General features: G+C 48.9%; 2 protein-coding genes and 1 non-coding gene across 9 annotated transcripts; 2 read left to right on the top strand and 1 right to left on the bottom strand.

Moving 5' to 3' along the window:
- The first annotated feature begins 59 nt into the window (after positions 1-59).
- Positions 60-6833, top strand: KBTBD4 (kelch repeat and BTB domain containing 4). Of its 6 annotated transcripts, none has more exons than XM_009460157.3 (4): positions 60-143; positions 1047-1664; positions 3375-3481; positions 5240-6833. In XM_009460157.3, exons 1-4 carry the CDS (start codon positions 125-127, stop codon positions 6098-6100), a joined length of 1605 nt encoding a protein of 534 aa, XP_009458432.1. In that variant the 5' UTR covers positions 60-124; the 3' UTR covers positions 6101-6833.
- Positions 2483-2600, top strand: LOC112204963 (U5 spliceosomal RNA). Its single transcript, XR_002938691.1, has one exon. It is a non-coding gene; the product is annotated as a U5 spliceosomal RNA (small nuclear RNA).
- Positions 6834-7211: 378 nt separating the features above from the next.
- On the bottom strand, positions 7212-13499 carry PTPMT1 (protein tyrosine phosphatase mitochondrial 1). 2 transcript variants are annotated; one of them, XM_003313011.7, is made up of 4 exons: positions 13244-13474; positions 13054-13134; positions 9136-9327; positions 7212-7559 (listed from the first exon to the last, which is right to left on the bottom strand). In XM_003313011.7, exons 1-4 carry the CDS (start codon positions 13415-13417, stop codon positions 7401-7403), a joined length of 606 nt encoding a protein of 201 aa, XP_003313059.3. In that variant the 5' UTR covers positions 13418-13474; the 3' UTR covers positions 7212-7400. The 2 variants fall into 2 exon arrangements, with proteins under 2 accessions (XP_003313059.3, XP_009458640.1); XM_009460365.5 differs by lacking the exon at positions 9136-9327 and having other exon boundaries at positions 13054-13499.
- Positions 13500-17055: the final 3556 nt, after the last annotated feature.

Below are 17055 nucleotides of genomic sequence, written 5' to 3'. Positions count from 1 at the left end.
CTAGGCAGCGGACGGAAAGACAGCAGGACACGGAGCCCCAAGGGCACGGACCGGAAACGGAAGTGTGCAGCAGATCTTCTTCCGGGCGGACGTGGAGCCGGAAGCGGAGGTTCCGGGTTCCGGGATGAAAGGAGGGAACGCAGGTGAGAAAGCGAGACAGGCAGGTAGGGAAATCGTGAGGTGAGCGTGGTCCTAGCTCCGTGTGGCAGAGCCTAGAGAGAAGGCGAGGACGCTGAAGAACCAGGCGGGTGAGAGGAGGGGAGGGGGCGGGCGTTCTGGGTTCTACGCTACACACCCCTCCCCCGCTCTCTGAGCCAAGCTTTTGACGAGGGCGGGCGGGCCTGAGCGGGAAGAACGGTTTCCCTGGCGACCGTTTCCAAGACGACTCAAGGTGGAGCGGGGACATTGCACAGGGTGATGGGCCTCCCAGTGCCCCGGCCTGGGGGCGGATGGACTCAAGTTCTGGGACGCAGCCATAGGGAGTCTTTCGAGCGAGCGGGGAAGTGTGGGGGAAGCAGCTCAGAAGACAGCAAATGTAAGACCCACGGATATCCCAGGCTAGGCTTCATATGGAGCGTCTTAACTCCATGCGCTGGGAAGGAGAGGACCTGGCCACTAGGCCGGGGCCGGGGTCCTTTTTGTCTGATTCTACTGCCCCTGAGCTTCACTAGTTTTATGCCCCAGTTATTTGGTTAGTAAGGCTTTTACGATCACAGGCCTCTCCCAGCCCTTTGCTTTCATATATTGACCTAAATCCCAAGTCTTTTGTTAACATTATGGAAAGGAATTATTCCGTGTTTTCTCAGGAAAACACCCAGAGTTGGAACTTTTATTTATTTCATTAGCGGAGGGGCGCCACTGGGGATAACGAACCCAGATTTGGTTAAAGGATAGCGTCAGGGACATCATGGACAGGGCCAGGACTAAGGCCAATCTGGACCCACTTTGCTCTCACTTCTTCCTTTTCCCTCCCTGAGTTGGACAGTTGGATTCACAGACTATGGCTGTGAATTCCTCAGGTTACTCAAGGTGGTGTTGCTTTGCAGACAGCTGGCAGAGAGAGACGTTGGCTAGCATGGAATCACCAGAGGAGCCTGGAGCATCCATGGATGAGAACTACTTTGTGAACTACACTTTCAAAGATCGGTCACATTCAGGCCGTGTGGCTCAAGGCATCATGAAACTGTGTCTAGAGGAGGAGCTCTTTGCTGATGTCACCATTTCGGTGGAAGGCCGGGAGTTTCAGCTCCATCGGCTGGTCCTCTCAGCTCAGAGCTGCTTCTTCCGATCCATGTTCACTTCCAACCTGAAGGAGGCCCACAACCGGGTGATTGTGCTGCAGGATGTCAGCGAGTCTGTTTTCCAGCTCCTGGTTGATTATATCTACCATGGGACTGTGAAACTTCGAGCTGAGGAGTTGCAGGAAATTTATGAGGTGTCAGACATGTATCAGCTGACATCTCTCTTTGAGGAATGCTCTCGGTTTTTGGCCCGCACAGTGCAAGTGGGAAACTGCCTTCAGGTGATGTGGCTGGCAGATCGGCACAGTGATCCTGAGCTCTATACGGCTGCCAAGCACTGTGCCAAGACCCACCTGGCCCAGCTGCAGAATACAGAGGAATTTCTCCACTTGCCCCACCACTTACTCACAGATATCATCTCGGGTAAGTTTAGGGAGGGGACACACCATACCCAGTTACTTGGCTATGATGTTCAGTGAATGTTCTAGTTTAGGAGAAAAGAACCCTCAAGCTTCCTGGTGTTAGTTTACATTATTATTCCTGCATTCTTACTGAGATAACCTGCTGAGAAAGATTGAGGTGAGATTCAGTGTAATTGCTGTCAGAGAGACAGTGCGTTAGAGGAAGTCAGGAAAATTAAAGCACAACATTTAACCACACAGAGTAGTGAGGAGTGATTTGTATTATACTCTAATTTATCCTGTACTTCGTATGTCCCAGTGGGTCTAATTACCTATGTAAATTGGTGATGGGGCAAGATATCTAAGACTAAAAACTTTTTTAGTGATGGGCCAACGTTAGGAAACAATCCTAACCTTGCAAGTGAGATATAGCCATACTTAAGGTGTGAGGTTGGCCAGGCATGGTGGCTCACACCTGTAATCCCAACACTTTGGGAGGCCGAGGTGGGTGGATCACCTGAGGTCAGGAGTTCAAGACCACCCTGGCCAACATGGTGAAATCCCGTCTCCACAAAAAATACAAAAATTAGCCGGGCATGGTGGCTTGCACCTGTAGTCTCAGCTACTTGGGAAGGCTGAGGCAGGAGAATCACTTGAACCCGGAGGCAGAGGTTGCAGTGAGCCAAGATCACGCCACTGCACTCCAGCCTGGGCGACAGAGCAAGATTCCATCTCAAAAAAAAAAAAAAAATGGTGTGAGCTCTGTAGCTTAGTAGGTTGCTTCCATGGCAGATGGGAGCTTATCGAGTCATCCATTTTGATTTAAAAAAAGCAAGGCACATACTCTGGTTTCTCTTCAGATTGTGTAAATCTTTTACCTTTTACTAAAGATTTCCATGGAGAGGAACGGTTATGAGTCTTTACCCAACTTTTTGAGGGCTCATGTAACACATGAGACTATCTTTAAAAAAGAGCAAGGCACGGGCCAGGCGCAGTGGCTCACGCCTGTAATCCCAGCACTTTGGGAGGCCGAGGCGGGCGGATCACGAGGTCAGATCGAGGCCATCCTGGCTAACATGGTGAAAGTACAAAAAATTAGCCGGGCATGGTGGCAGGCGCCTGTAGACCCAGCTACTCGGGAGGCTGAGGCAGGAGAATGGCGTGAACCCGGGAGGTGGAGCTTGCAGTGAGCCGAGATCACGCCACTGCACTCCAGCCTGGGCAACAGTGCAAGACTCCATCTCAAAAAAAAAAAAAAAAAAAAAAGCAAGACCCGCCAGGCATGGTGGCTCATGCCTGTAATCCCAGCACTTTGGGAGGCCAAGGAGGGAGGATCCCTTGATGGCAGGAGTTTGAGACCAGCCTGGACAACAGTGAGACCTTGTCTATACAGAAAATAAGAAAATTAGCCAGGCGTGGTGGTGCACACCTGTAGTCCCAGCTACTTGGGAGGCTGAAACAGGATTGCTTGAGCCCAGGAGGTTGAGGCTATGGTGATGGTGATTGCGCCATTGCACTTCTGCCTGAGCAACAGGGTGAGACCCTGCCTCAAAAAAAAAAAAAAAAAAAAAAGCAATTTTAGGTTAATTTCATGTATATGTGTATGTATGCATGTACACATATACACATGCCCAGCAGTAGTCTAATAAAGTGGTTCACATCTTTAAAGTCCCTTACTCTGAATTTCTCTTTCGGATTGTCATTGACCATGCCTTTCCTCTGGCTCTCACAGATGGAGTTCCGTGTTCTCAGAACCCAACAGAGGCAATAGAAGCCTGGATCAACTTTAATAAAGAGGAAAGAGAGGCTTTTGCAGAGTCACTCAGGACAAGCTTGAAGGTAAGGCAAATCTCTTAATTGTTGAGACTGCATACTCTCCATGCATTCTTGCCATCAGTCAATTTGGCCTCTTTTTTTTTTTTTTTGAGATGGAGTCTTGCTCTGTCATCCAGGCTGGAGTGCAGTGGCGCAATCTCGGCTCACTGCAAGCTCTGCCTCCCGGGTTCACGCCATCCTCCTGCCTCAGCCTCCCTAGTAGCTGGGACTACAGGTGCCCACCACCACGCCCGGCTAATTTTTGTATTTTTAGTAGAGACAGGGTTTCATCGTGTTAGCCAGGATGCTCTCGATCTCCTGACCTCGTGATCCGCCCGCCTCCGCCTCCCAAAATGCTGGGATTACAGGCATGAGCCCCTGCGCCCGGCCTTTTTTTTTTTTTTTAAGACGGATTCTCACTTTGTCACCCAGGCTGGAATGCAGTGGTGCAATCTCAGCTCGCTGCAACCTCCACTTCCCAGTTTCAGGCTATTTTCCTGCCTTAGCCTCCCAAGTAGGTGGGATTACAGGTGCTGCCACCACGCCTAATTTTTATATTTTTAGTAGAGATGGAGTTTCACCATGTTGGCCAGGCTGGTCTGGAACTCCTGATCTCAGATAGTCTGCCTGCCTCTGCCTCCCAAAATGCTGGGATTACAGGTGTGAGCCACTGTGCCTGGCCTAACCTGGCCTCTTTGTGTGTCTGTGTGTGAGAGAGAGAGATGGAGTTTCGCTCTTGTTGCCTAGGCTAGAGTGCGATGGTGCGATCTCGGCTCACTGCAACCTCTACCTCCTGGGTTCAAGTGATTTTTCTGCCTCAGCCTCCCGAGTAGCTGGGATTTCAGGCGCCCACCACCACGCCCAGATAATTGTTGTATTTTTAGTAGAGATGGGTTTCACCATGTTGGCCAAACTGGTCTCGAACTCCTGACCTCAGGTGATCCACCCACCTTGGCCTCCCAGAGTCTTGGGATTACAGGCGTGAGCCAATGCGCCTGGCCTAACCTGGCCTCTTTTTGATGGCCAGATTATGAATGGTCGTCTCTGTTTTTTGTTTTGTTTTGTTTGTTTGTTTTTGAGACAGAGTCTTACTCCATCTCCCAGGCTGGAGTGCAATGGCATGATCTCAGCTCACTGCAACCTCCGCCTCTCAAATTCAAGCAATTCTTCTGTCTCAGCCTCCCGAGTAGCTGGGACTACAGGTGCATACCACCACGCCCGGCTAATTTTTGTATTTTTAGTAGGGACAGGGTTTCACCATATTGGTCAGGCTGGTCTCGAACTCTTGAGCTTAGGTGATCTGCCCACCTCGGCCTCCCAAAGTGCTGAGATGACAGGTGTGAGCCACTGTGCCCGGCCATCTTTGTTTTTTTAATTTTTTGTATTTATTTATTTATTTTTGAATAAGTTATCTCTGGCTTGAAGTTGATATGAGCTGGGGAGAAGGATGTCTTTGTAACCCCAGTACCACCAATCTATGAGCTTTCAAAGTTCCTTGAGAACTACTGTCATCAAGTTAACAATCTTAATCACCCTTTGTCTGAAGCAGTAGCTTATGAGAGTTTTTTAAAAGCTACAAGGATGAATACAACAGATTCTCCGCCGGGCATAAATTGCCTCAAAGAAAGTGACTAGAGGAGAGTTGGATGCCATACAGTAATTAGAGAGTAGTATGATAAAGCTAGGAACAAGTGTGAGGGCCAGGATCTTAAGGATATGTGTCTTAGCTGAGCCTTAGCCTAGAATTTAACAGCTGTCATATAATTTTAATTTTGCCAATAGGAAATTGGGGAGAATGTGCACATTTACCTGATTGGGAAAGAGTCATCTCGTACCCACTCGTTGGCTGTGTCCTTGCACTGTGCAGAAGATGACTCCATCAGTGTAAGTGGCCAAAACAGTTTGTGCCACCAGATCACTGCGGCCTGCAAGCATGGTGGAGACTTGTATGTGGTGGGAGGGTCCATCCCACGGCGCATGTGGAAGTGCAACAATGCCACCGTTGACTGGGAGTGGTGTGCTCCTTTGCCTCGGGACCGGCTCCAGCACACCCTGGTGTCTGTGCCCGGGAAAGATGCCATATATTCACTGGGTGGCAAGACACTGCAAGATACCCTCTCCAACGCAGTCATTTATTATCGCGTAGGTGATAATGTGTGGACAGAGACAACCCAGCTAGAGGTGGCTGTGTCAGGGGCTGCTGGTGCCAACCTCAACGGGATCATCTACTTACTAGGGGGGGAGGAGAATGATCTGGACTTCTTTACCAAACCTTCCCGACTCATCCAGTGCTTTGACACAGAGACAGACAAATGCCATGTGAAGCCCTATGTGCTGCCCTTTGCAGGCCGCATGCACGCAGCTGTGCATAAAGATCTGGTGTTCATCGTGGCTGAAGGGGACTCCCTGGTGTGCTACAATCCCTTGCTAGACAGCTTCACCCGGCTTTGCCTTCCTGAGGCCTGGAGCTCTGCCCCATCCCTCTGGAAGATTGCCAGCTGTAACGGGAGCATCTATGTCTTCCGGGACCGATATAAAAAGGGGGATGCCAACACCTACAAGCTTGACCCTGCCACTTCAGCCGTAACTGTCACAAGAGGTATTAAGGTGCTGCTTACCAATTTGCAGTTTGTGTTGGCCTAAGGCTGTGGGGAGGGGAGGAGAACTGCTCACTCCTTTTCCCTCCCCATACAAACTCAAAGTCCCCTGGGCCCCAATTCAGAGTTATGTTTTTTTTGGCACATACTAGAAAGGCAGTGCCTCAGCCCTTCCCTGAATCCATGGAGGTGTTCTGTTTGGGGCTTTTTAGACTGCTGCTGCTCAGCTGGTTGCTTGAACTGACAGTAGGCCAGCCTGTTCTCTGCCATTCCCTAGTCATCCTGTGCCTCACCACAGCTTGCTTAGAGCAAGCCTTTTCTCAGACCTTAGGCACAGCCTCTCCTCTTTACCTGATCAATGTTAAATGTAAGCACCCCTGATGCCAGGACATAAGGAAAGATGCCCAATTGTACTTTTGTTCTATAGCCTGTGAAATGGCTAGTTGATCATTTTTCCACAAAGAATTAGGTGTTAAGAGTTTTCCTTCAGGCTTTACTTAGGAGAATGGACTAAGCTGAAGGTGTACTTCACCAGCAAGAGTCAACTCTAGAATTCAGGATGTTCCTTCTATTGTTTTCTTATCCATCTGTCAGGAAATGTAACTTTGGTTTTATTTTTGGCTTATTCCAAGGGGTAAGCCAGAAAATATAAATGATTATTTCTGATTAATAGCAGAAACTTTTTCAATCTCAAATATATAAGGTGTCTGCTCTTTTAAAAGCTCTAAGCTAAGTCAAGAGCTAGGAACTGTTGATACAAATAAAAGTTTTTGAAGGGATATGTGTGTCTGTGTTGAATTCCAAAGGGGTGACTTTGAAGGGGTGAGGGTGTTTCATTCCCTCAGGGGAACTCATTACGTACCATCACATGGCTCAGTCTGCAGCAGTCCTGACTGCAGCCCATGCTCCCACTTCTCCAGATAGGATCCCTACTCCACAGGGCCAGTGAGATTCAGATTCTGACAGTGGCAAAGAGCCAGAGGTGAGTCTCCTTTTTTCAAGTGCTAAATGTTTTTTGAGTTGTGGTGCTAAATATTATTAGGCACAATATTAGGTACATAATAGATTTTTGTTAAAATACTTCTTTAGCCCTATTCAAGAAAAGACGATAGCCCCATCCCTGTCCTGTATCCCATGAATACAAGCCACACTAAATCTTTTCCTTTCTAGCCACACAACAGTGTTATTTCAAGAAAACAAAACAAGTCAGAGAAAGAAAAATTACCTATTACCTATTGGCACATTTCTGTTACGTCAAGTCTGGGCTTAAGCCCTGTTGGTCCTGTTAAGCTTTTTTTGTTCTGTATCAAGCAGGAGTGTCTTGAGTTCTTTCTAATCCCCATACATCATGTCTTTGAAATGTCAAAAGTCCCATCCTTTGTTGCCCGTGCAGTAATCTGCTTGTGGAACTCTTTAAGAACATCCAGCTGGCCAGGCCTGATGTGGATGTATGACCGGATCTTGGCGATGGCTCTTACAGCCTCCTCTGGACTCCATTTGTGCACCTGAAGTACAGGGTTGGGAAATCAGCAGAGAAAGAAAGAAGCAGGTGTCAAGGTGCCCTTGACCCATGAGCAGGTGCTAAAGGACTCTGAGATTTCATTTCTTTGGAAACTCTATTTTACAGGCATTAAAAATCATGCTGCTTGTATTATAAATGGGAGAGTACTGTAACCACTGCAGTCAGCCAGTCTCACAATACTATGCAACAGGTCAGGTGGAAAGTCAGTCTTTCTACCCAATTCTTGCTCTGCCAAATCCTAGAAAAAGAAAGTTGCACATGGGAAGCTGAGATCCTAAGTTCAAGACTGCCTCGGCCTACTCCACGTCCTCTCCGAGCTGGGCTTTTGGTTACAAGAATTTCTAGGAACGAGTATGCAATAGATGTTTTTATGCAACTTGTCGCCATGGCTAGAAAAACAAGTAACTCATAATTTAAATAGGAGGGTTAACATGTCCTAAGGATACTCATTGGTTTAGAACTCAACAGAACCAAGAAAATACAGATTTCTAACTTGCTAGTTCAATTCTCACTTGGTGCAAAATACCCTCCTGAGACCCTGCTTCCAGCAGAGTCCTTATGACCAAAATTTTAATATTACTCAACTATATACACACTAGTCCACAGTAACACAAGGCCAGACTTAGCTATTCACATGACTTAGAAAATGCTCTGTGGGAGCCAGACATTTTGTAACTTAGGTTACAAAATGATGATGGACTACAGGGTATTTGTTTCTCCTAAATATTTTTAAAGCATCCCACCTGCCAATTATGACACATTAATAGGCAGAATCCAGTTTGGAGCCTGTTTCCAGAAACTAATATCCAGAACTTTACTCTGGAATACTTGAAGAAACTTGAGTACTATAAAGCTGAAAATGATCAGCACTATTATCTATGATATTGTTTCCTGACATGGTATTAGAACAAGTGTCTAGCCTTTTGCTGGGGTTGAATGGCTTTTGCAACTCCGTTTTTAGAGTGCCCGCTATAGGCCAGCACTTGATGTAATTTCTTATTTAAACTTCATAATACATTTAGTTTGAGAAAACATGTTGCATAAGGCAGAAGTCACTTTTGCTGATCCTCACTGGCAGGCAGCAGAGCCCCAGGTTACCCTGTCACAAGGCTCAGGTGCTTTCCATCATACCAAACCACCTTCCAACAGCCTGAAATCAAGCACACAGCTCCTTCCAACAAGGCCCATCAGTAGACCATGCTATTGAAGTTCTGGAAATCTGCTATAAATGGGACCAGAAAGACTTTTTTTTTTTTTTTTTTTTGAGACAGTTTCACTCTGTCGGCTATGCTGCAGTGCAGTGGCACAAATCACAGCTCACTGCAGCCTCTACCTACTGGGCTCAGGTGATCCATCTCAGCCTCCCAAGTAGCTGGGACTACAGGTGCACACCACCACACTGAGCTAACTTGTTGTATTTTTTGTAGAGACGGTTTTGCCATGTTGCCCAGGCTGGTCTCAAACTCCTGGGCTCAAGCCATCCTCCCATCTCAAGCCTCCCAAAGTGCTGGGATCATAAGTGTGTACCACGATGCCCAGCCCAGAAAGAACTTTGGTACCTGAATCAGGTATGCTGCCACCATAGTGGCACTCCTGGAGCGCCCAGCCTTACAATGCACGTAAACACACTGGCCCAGCGACTGGTACTTGAGAGCAAATTGGACTCCCTTCTGGAGGTTGTCCAAGGTGGGGATCCCAGTCATGTCTACTGTGCTGAGCCGCAGCTGCTCGACTCCTAGTCTCTTCCACTCCTGGAACCAGGTCCACCAGTATGAAAAAGAGAATGAAAAAAAACTATGTGGGTGGGATGATAAGGGGCTCCCAAGAAGCAGCAAAGCAACAAGGAAGTTTCAGGGTTTACTACAATGGGAATACACTGTTGCCTGTTTTCTAAAATAGAAACTTCTTACAGAAATGCTTTTTTTTCCCATTCCAGGTGAGGACAGAAATGTCTTTAAAATGGCTGGCCTACATGGTTGGTTTTTCATCAAGCAACAGCTATGCTGCTGAGTTAGAATTATGTCCAAGATTTAAAGTGTTCCTTTTTTTTTTTTTTTTTTTTTTTTAAAGACAGAGTCTCGCTCTGTTGCCCAGGCTGTAGTACAGTGGTGTGATCTCAGCTCACCACAACCTCCACCTCCCAGTTTCAAGCGATTCTCCTGCCTCAGCCTCCCGAGTAGCTGGGACTACAGGCACGCGCCACCAAGCCTGGCTAATTTTTGCATTTTTAGTAGAGACAGGGTTTCATCATGTTGGCCAGGCTGGTCTCGAACTCCTGACCTCAGGTCATCCGCCTGCCTCAGCCTCCCAAAGTGCTGGGATTACAGGTGTGAGCCACCACACCAGCAGGTAAAGTGTTCTTAAACTACCCTTTGGGTACTTGAATATTTAGCTGCAAGATATTAGCTATATACATTTTAGCTGCAAAAAATTCAGCTGCAAACGTCTTAACATTTTATTTTGGCCGGGCATGGTGGCTCACGCCTGTAATCCCAACAGTTTGCAAGGCCAAGGCGGGCAGATCACCTAAGGTCAGGAGTTTGAGACCAGCCTGGCTAACATGGGGAAACCCTGTCTCTACTAAAAATACAAAAATTAGCCATGCGTGGTGGTGGTTGCCTGTAATCCCAGCTACTAGGGAGGCTGAGGCAGGAGAATTGTTTAACCCTGGAGGGAGAGGTTGCAGTGAGCAGAGATCGCACCATTGTACTCCAGCCTGGGAGACAAGAGCAAAACAACATCTCAAAAATATATATATTTTTTATTTTAGAGACACGATCTTGCTATGTCACCCAGGTCAGAGAGCAGTGGTATGCAATCATGGCTCCTTGCAGCCTCAAACTCCTAAGCTCAAGCAGTCCTCCCACCTCAGCCTCCCAAGTAGCTGTGACTACAGCTGCATGCCACTGTGCCTAGCTAATTTTGTTATTTTTGTGTGTGTGGAGATGGGGGTCTCGCTATGTTGCCCAGGCTGGTCTCAATCTCCTAGCCTCAAGCCATCCTCCTGTCTCAGCCTCCCAAAATGCTGGGATTACAGGCATGAGCCACCAGGCCCAGCCAGTGTAATTTTTTTTGCATAATTTTGGCACCTGTGTAGTGATTCAGCTGCAGATTTGGGGTACAATATTTTGCCAAGGCTTTCTATTTCTCTGTCCATAAGTCTCTTTTTTACCACTGTTTTTTGAGGGAACACATGGTAGAAAATAGGGTTATCATTTTAAAATTAAAACAATGGGCCGGGCATGGTGGCTCATGCCTGTAATCCCAGCACTTTGGGAGGCCAAGGCGGGCGGATCACGAGGTCAGGAGATTTAGACCATCCTGGCTAACACGGTGAAACCCCGTCTCTACTAAAAATACAAAAAAATTAGCCGGGCATGGTGGCAGGCGCCTGTAGTCCCAGCTACTTGGGAGGCTGAGGCAGGAGAAGGCATGAACCCAGGAGGCGGAGCTTGCAGTGAGCCGAGATCATGCCACTGCACTTCCAGCCTAGGCGACAGAGCAAGACTCCGTCTCAAAAACAACAACAAAAATAAAATTAAAACAATGCACTGACCTTCATTAGTGCAATGTTATCACTTAGAAAGAAGAAATAGGTGGCCAGGTGTGGTGGCTCACACCTGTAATCCCAGATTTTGAGAGGCTAAGGTGGGCAGATCACCTGAGGTCAGGAGTTCGAGACGACTTTGGCCAGCATGGCGAAACCCTATCTCCATAAAAAATACAAAAATTAGCCGGGCATGCTGGCAGGCACCTGTAATTCCAGCTACTTGGGAGGCTGAGGCAGGAGAATCACTTGAACTGGGAGGCAGAGGTTGCAGTGAGCTGAGATTGCACCATTGCACTCCAGCCTGGGCAATGGAGTGAGACTCCATCTCAAAAAAAGAAAAGAAAAGAAAAGAAATAGAAATAAGGTCTCTGGCAACTGGGCAAACTTTATGCTTTAAGACTTCAGATATGCTCCAGCTACTCTTGTTATTAACCTCTTAATAATGAGTATCAGAGACTTTATGGTTCTAAATGAAGATCAGTAATTCTTTTTTTTTTTTTTGAGACGGAGACTCACTCTGTCGCCCAGGCTGGCGTGCAGTGGTGCAATCTCGGCTCACTGCAACTTCTGCCTCCCGGGTTCAAGCGATTCTCCTGCCTCAGCCTCCCAAGTAGCTGGGATTACAGGCGCCTGCCACCACGCCCGGCTAATTTTTTTGTGTGATTTTAGTACAGACGGGGTTTCACCATTTTGGCCAGGCTGATCTCAAACTCCTGACCTCAGGTGATCCACCCACCTCAGCCTCCCAAAGTGCTGGGATTACAGGTGTGAGAGCCACCACGCCTGGCCAAGTCACAAATATTTTCAAGGTTTCAAAAAAATCCTCAGGTTGAAATAATAGTATCTTCATCATGCTATATCAGTAAAACAAATGAGAAAGATAATTGTTTAGTGCTATTAGATGCCAAACGCTATAAAGATAGGGCAACATTAAAAAAAAATCAAATAGCTTAGATTGTAGATAACATCTTCTAATAACCATTGTGGAAGATTCCACAAACAGGCCAGTCACATTTAATGAAAGTTATGTTTTAGGCCTAAACTTTGTTATGAGAGAACTTTGGAGTTCCACCATGATTTCTAATATATGACTAAAAATTCCCCCAAATCAGAGCCAAATGGACTCTACAGTTTTCAATGGATAGTTTTATGAAAAATTTGGGGAGGGGAGAGTGTTAAGGGGGTGCTTTTCGTCTTACAGTTGGCAGGGCCTTCATCTGGAATCCCTAACACTGGGAATGCTGACCCATACTCAGAGCTCAAAGTATAGAAAGAATGAATGAAATCAGGAAGGCATGGGAAAATTGCCTTTCAATTTTAGTTTCTGATTTTGGTTACCGAAATAAGAATACATTACATTTGTTCACAAAGGAGAAATCAGGCTTTGTCAACTTCCACTTTTTTTTTTTTTTTTTTTTTTTTTTTGAGACATTGTTTCACTCCTGTCGCCCAAGGCTGGGCTGGAATGCAATGGCGAGATGTCGGCTCACTGCAACCTCCACCTCCCGGGCTAAAGTGATTCTCCTGCCTTAGCCTCCCAAGTAGCTGGGAGTACAGGCGCACGCCACCACTCCCGGCTACTTTTTGTATTTTTGTAGGGACGGGGGCCTCGCCATGTTGCCCAGGCTGGTCAGGAACTCCTGGGCTCAAGCGATCTGCCCGCCTCCTCCTCCCGCCTCCCAAAGTGCTGGGATTACAGGCGTGAGTCACCGCGCCCGGGCCAACTTGAACTTTTAAATAAACGCCTTTCACAGCTTCTAGCCTACCTCCAGGTGCCATTTAGAGGCACAGACCGGAGGCAAAGCAGCTTGAGACACCTGGCTCCGGTGCATGGTGACCTCCCCCACACTTCTCTAGCCGTCCCAGGCTCAGGGCGGTGGGCGAGGGGAGCGGGCCCCCGAGCCTGCCCCTCGGCCCGGTCCCTCACCTGTGAAGAGTTGCACAGGAACCTCGTCTCGTACTCCTCGTTCATGGTGATCACCCCGCGCACGTTCTCGTCCTGTACCAGCTGCCGAGGCAAAGAGGTGGCTCAGCAAAGACGGTGGAGACCCCAGCGGCCCGACAGGGACGGAGCGGCGGGGACGGGGCAGGGGCCCGGGCTCCCCGGCCCGGCTCACCTGGCGCGTCAAGCTCCGCAACGGCAGCGCGCCCAGCAGCACGGTGGGGTCGATGCGGTGGTACCAGTCCCGGTGTGCCCGACCCGGCACCTTCCCGCGGAACAGGGTGTAGAGCAGCGTCGGGTAGAAGAGCACCCGCGCCAGGCCGGCCTCCAGCAGCGCGGTGGCCGCCATCCCGGCCCGGCGCAGCGGCGACCCGTCGGCCCCCGCGCTCGCGGTCCGGACCCGCGAGAAGAGCAGGCGGGTGCCGGGGCGGGGCTGCCAGCTGCACTAGGCCTCTCGCGGGCTCGCACCGGGTGACGGCGGGGACTGGCCTGGACTCTGGGGGACTGGCGGGACTCTGGAGGAGGGCCCGGCGGCCTCGGAGGAGGGACCGAGGTCTCCTGGGCGGGAAACTGGGACCCCGGCGAAGGGAGAGCGCGTCGCAGGCCAGACACGTGTGAGCCCCGTAGCGTGGGAAACTGAGGCCCCCGCCTGTGGCCGGTGACCTCCCTCCTCCGAGGGAGGGGGGTGTGACCCCAGGTGAGAGGGGCAGGAAGGACCCCTGCGTGTGGAACTGTGACTCCGGCCGAGGGAGGAGGGGACACTCCCCCCAACCCTCGACCAGAGGAAGGGGGCAGTGACCCCAGGTGCGGGTGTGACCCCGCCAAAGGGAAGACAAGACAAGGAGAGGCTGTGTGGCGGGGTAGCCCTGAAGAGGACAGTGGAAGGGCTTAGAGCTTTCAAACAGAGGAGCTACCTGGGTGAGGGCCTGATCCCAGGGTGAACAGGGGTCCTGGGTTGAGGTCGCCTTCCTCCTCCCCTCCCCTGTCCTAGGACAGGGCTCCCTCCTTCATCTGACCAAACAGCAGTGTTTACATAGCAGGAAAAAATAGGAAAATATACATTATATTAATATATCCTTAAGAAAAATATTATGAAGAACTCAAATATAAAACCTGCAACCTACAAAAAGGTAAGAAGAATGGTTGTAATGCCAGCTATTTACTTTTTGTTTGTTTGTTTTGAGACGGAGTCTCACTCTGTTGCCCAGGCTAGAGGGCAGTCGCAAGATCTCAGCTCACTGCAACCTCCACCTCCCGGGTTCAAACGATTCTCCTGCCTCAGCCTCCCGAGTAGCTGGGATTACAGGTGCATGCCACCACACCCAGCTAACTTTTGTTTTTAGTAGAGACGAGGTTTCACCTTGTCGGCCAGGCTGGTCTCGAACCTAAGGTGATCCGCCCACCTCAGCCTCCCAAAGTGCTGGCATTACAGGCATGAGCCACTGCACCCGGCCCAAGCATCTGGTGGAGTTTTCGGTTTTTGTTTTTTGTTTTTGAGACAGAGTTTCACTATTGTCACCCAAGCTGCAGTGCAATGGCGTGATCTCAGCACACTGCAACCTCTGCCTCCCAGGTTCAAGCAATTCTCCTGCCTCAGCCTTCCAAGTAGCTGGGATTACAGGTACATGTCACCACGCCCAGCTAAGTTTTGTATTTTTAGTGAGATAGCTTCAACATGTTGACCAGGCTGGTCTCAAACTCCTGACCTCAGGTGATCCGTCCCCCTGGCCTCCCAAAGTGCCAGGATTACAGGCATGAGCCACCACGCCCGGCTTTCTTTTTTTTTTTTTTTTTTTTTTTTTTAGTAGAGATGGGGTTTCACCATGTTGGCCAGGCTTGTCTTGAACTCCTGACCTATGGTGATCTGCCAGCCTCAGCCTCCCAAAGTGTTGGGATTACAGGCATGAGCCACACGCCTAGCCCAAGCATCTGGTGGAGATTTTGTTTGTTTGTTTGTTTTTAAGATAGAGTTTCACTCTTGTCACCCAAGCTGGAGTGCAATGGCGTGATCTCAGCTCACTGCAACCTCTGCCTCCCAGGTTCAAGCAATTCTCCTGCCTCAGCCTCCCGAGTAGCTGCCACCATGCCTAGCTAAGTTTTGTATTTTTAGTAGAGACAGGGTTTCACCATGTTGGCCAGACTGGTCTCAAAGTCCTGACCTGAGGACATCCGTCCCCCTCGGCCTTCCAAAGTGCCGGGATTACAGGCATGAGCCACCATGCCCGGCCCATCTGGTGGTTTTAAAAGATTCATTTTCTTTTTTTTATATTTTGTTTTTGAGACGGAGTCTCCTTCTATTGACTAGGCTGAAGTGTAGTGGCGCCATCTCCACTCACTGCAACCTCCACCTCCCGGGTTCAAGCAGTTCTCCTGCCTCATCCTCCCCAGTAGTTAGAACTACAGGTGCCCGCCACCATGCCTGGCTAATTTTGTGTGTGTTTTTAATAGAGACGGGGTTTCGCCATGTTGGCCGGGCTGCTCTTGAACTCCTGACCTCAGGTGTTCCACCCGCCTTGGTCTCCCAAAGTGCTGGGATTACAGGCGTGAGCCACCGCACCCAGCCTAATTTTAGAATATTTTCATTGCCCTCAAAATAAGCCCCTTATCCATTAGCAGAGACTCACCATTTTCTCCCAATCATCCTCCAGCCTTAGGCAAACACTACTAACCTGCTTTCTGACTGTATAGATTTACATGTTTAGCATGTTGAGGGCATTTCTTCTTTTTACTTTTCTTTTTTTTTTTCTAGGAAACAGGGTCTCACTGTCACCCAGGCTAGAGTGCAGTGGCAGCGTGATCATGACTCACTGTAGCCCCGACCTTTTGGGTGCAAGCAATCCTCCTACCTCAGCCTCCCAAGGAGTTGAGACTACAGACGTGTGCCACGATACCTGGCTAATTTTTTATTATTTGTAGCGATGGGGTCTCACTATGTTGCCCAAACTGATCTCGGGACTGGGCACAGTGGCTCACACCTGTAATCCCAGCACTTTGGGAGGCGGAGGCAGAGGCAGGCAGATCACCTGAGGTCAGGAGTTTGAGACCAGCCTGGCCAACATGGTGAAACCCCGTCTCTACTAAAAAAATACAAAAATTAGCCAGGTATAATAGTGGGCGCCTGTAATCCCAGCTACTTGGGAGGCTGAGGCAGGAGAATCACTTGAACCCGGGAGGCGGAGTTTGTGATAAGCCAAGATCGCGCCACTGCACTTCAGCCTGGGTGACAGAGTGAGACTCCATATCAAAAAAAAAAAACCAAAAAAAACAAAAACTGATCTGGAACTCCTGGGCTCAAACAATCCTCCTGATTTGGCCTCCCAAAGTACTGGGATTACAGGTCTGAACCACTGCATCCAGCCTAGGGTATTTCAAATAAATGGAGTCATACAATATGTGTTCTTTGTATCTGGCTGCTTTTTTTTTTTTTTTTTTGAGATAGAGTTTCACTCCTGTTGCTCAGGCTGGAGTGCAATGGTGTGATCTTAGCTCACTGCAACCTCTACCTCCTGGGCTCAAGCAATTCTCCCACCTCAGCCTCCTGAGTAGCTGGGACCACAGGTGCATACCACCACACCTGGTGGCGAATTTTTGTATTTTTGGTAGAGACAGGCTTTCACCATATTGCCCAGGTTGGTCTCGAACTCCTGGACTCAAGCGATCTGCCTGCCTCAGCCTCTCTAAGTGTTGGCATTACAGGTGTAAGCCACCCCACCCAACTTTTTTTTTTTTTTTTTTTTTTTTGAGATGGAGTTTTGCTCTTGTTACCCAGGCTGGAGTGCAATGGCACAATCTCAGCTCACCACAACCTCCGCCTCTCAGGTTCAAGCAATTCTCCTGCCTTAGCCTCCCTAGTATCTGGGATTACAGGTATGCACCACCACTCCTGGCTAATTTTGTATTTTTAGTAGAGACGGGGTTTCTCCATGTTGGTTAGCCTGGTCTCGAACTCCCGACCTCAGGTGATCAGCCTGCCTCGGCCTCCCAAAG

This window comes from Pan troglodytes, chromosome 9 (assembly GCF_028858775.2).
Source record: "Pan troglodytes isolate AG18354 chromosome 9, NHGRI_mPanTro3-v2.0_pri, whole genome shotgun sequence".
Taxonomy (NCBI): Eukaryota; Metazoa; Chordata; class Mammalia; order Primates; family Hominidae; genus Pan; species Pan troglodytes.
The sequence above is the reverse complement of the archived record's forward strand: the minus strand, read 5'-3'. Positions and strand labels throughout refer to the sequence as shown.

Excerpts from the sequence above, each read along its gene's own strand:
- KBTBD4 (XM_009460155.4), top strand. The coding sequence starts at position 418 with ATGGGCCTCCCAGTGCCCCGGCCTGGGGGCGGATGGACTCAAGTTCTG. Across the intron at positions 536-1,046 it reads CAGCTCAGAAGACAGCAAAT|ACAGCTGGCAGAGAGAGACG; the intron begins GTAAGACCCACG and ends GTTGCTTTGCAG. Across the intron at positions 1,665-3,374 it reads ACTCACAGATATCATCTCGG|ATGGAGTTCCGTGTTCTCAG; the intron begins GTAAGTTTAGGG and ends TGGCTCTCACAG.
- PTPMT1 (XM_003313011.7), bottom strand. The coding sequence starts at position 13,417 with ATGGCGGCCACCGCGCTGCTGGAGGCCGGCCTGGCGCGGGTGCTCTTC. Across the intron at positions 9,328-13,053 it reads TCCTGTGCAACTCTTCACAG|GAGTGGAAGAGACTAGGAGT; the intron begins GTGAGGGACCGG and ends ACCTGGTTCCAG. Across the intron at positions 7,560-9,135 it reads TGGCAGCATACCTGATTCAG|GTGCACAAATGGAGTCCAGA; the intron begins GTACCAAAGTTC and ends CCTGTACTTCAG.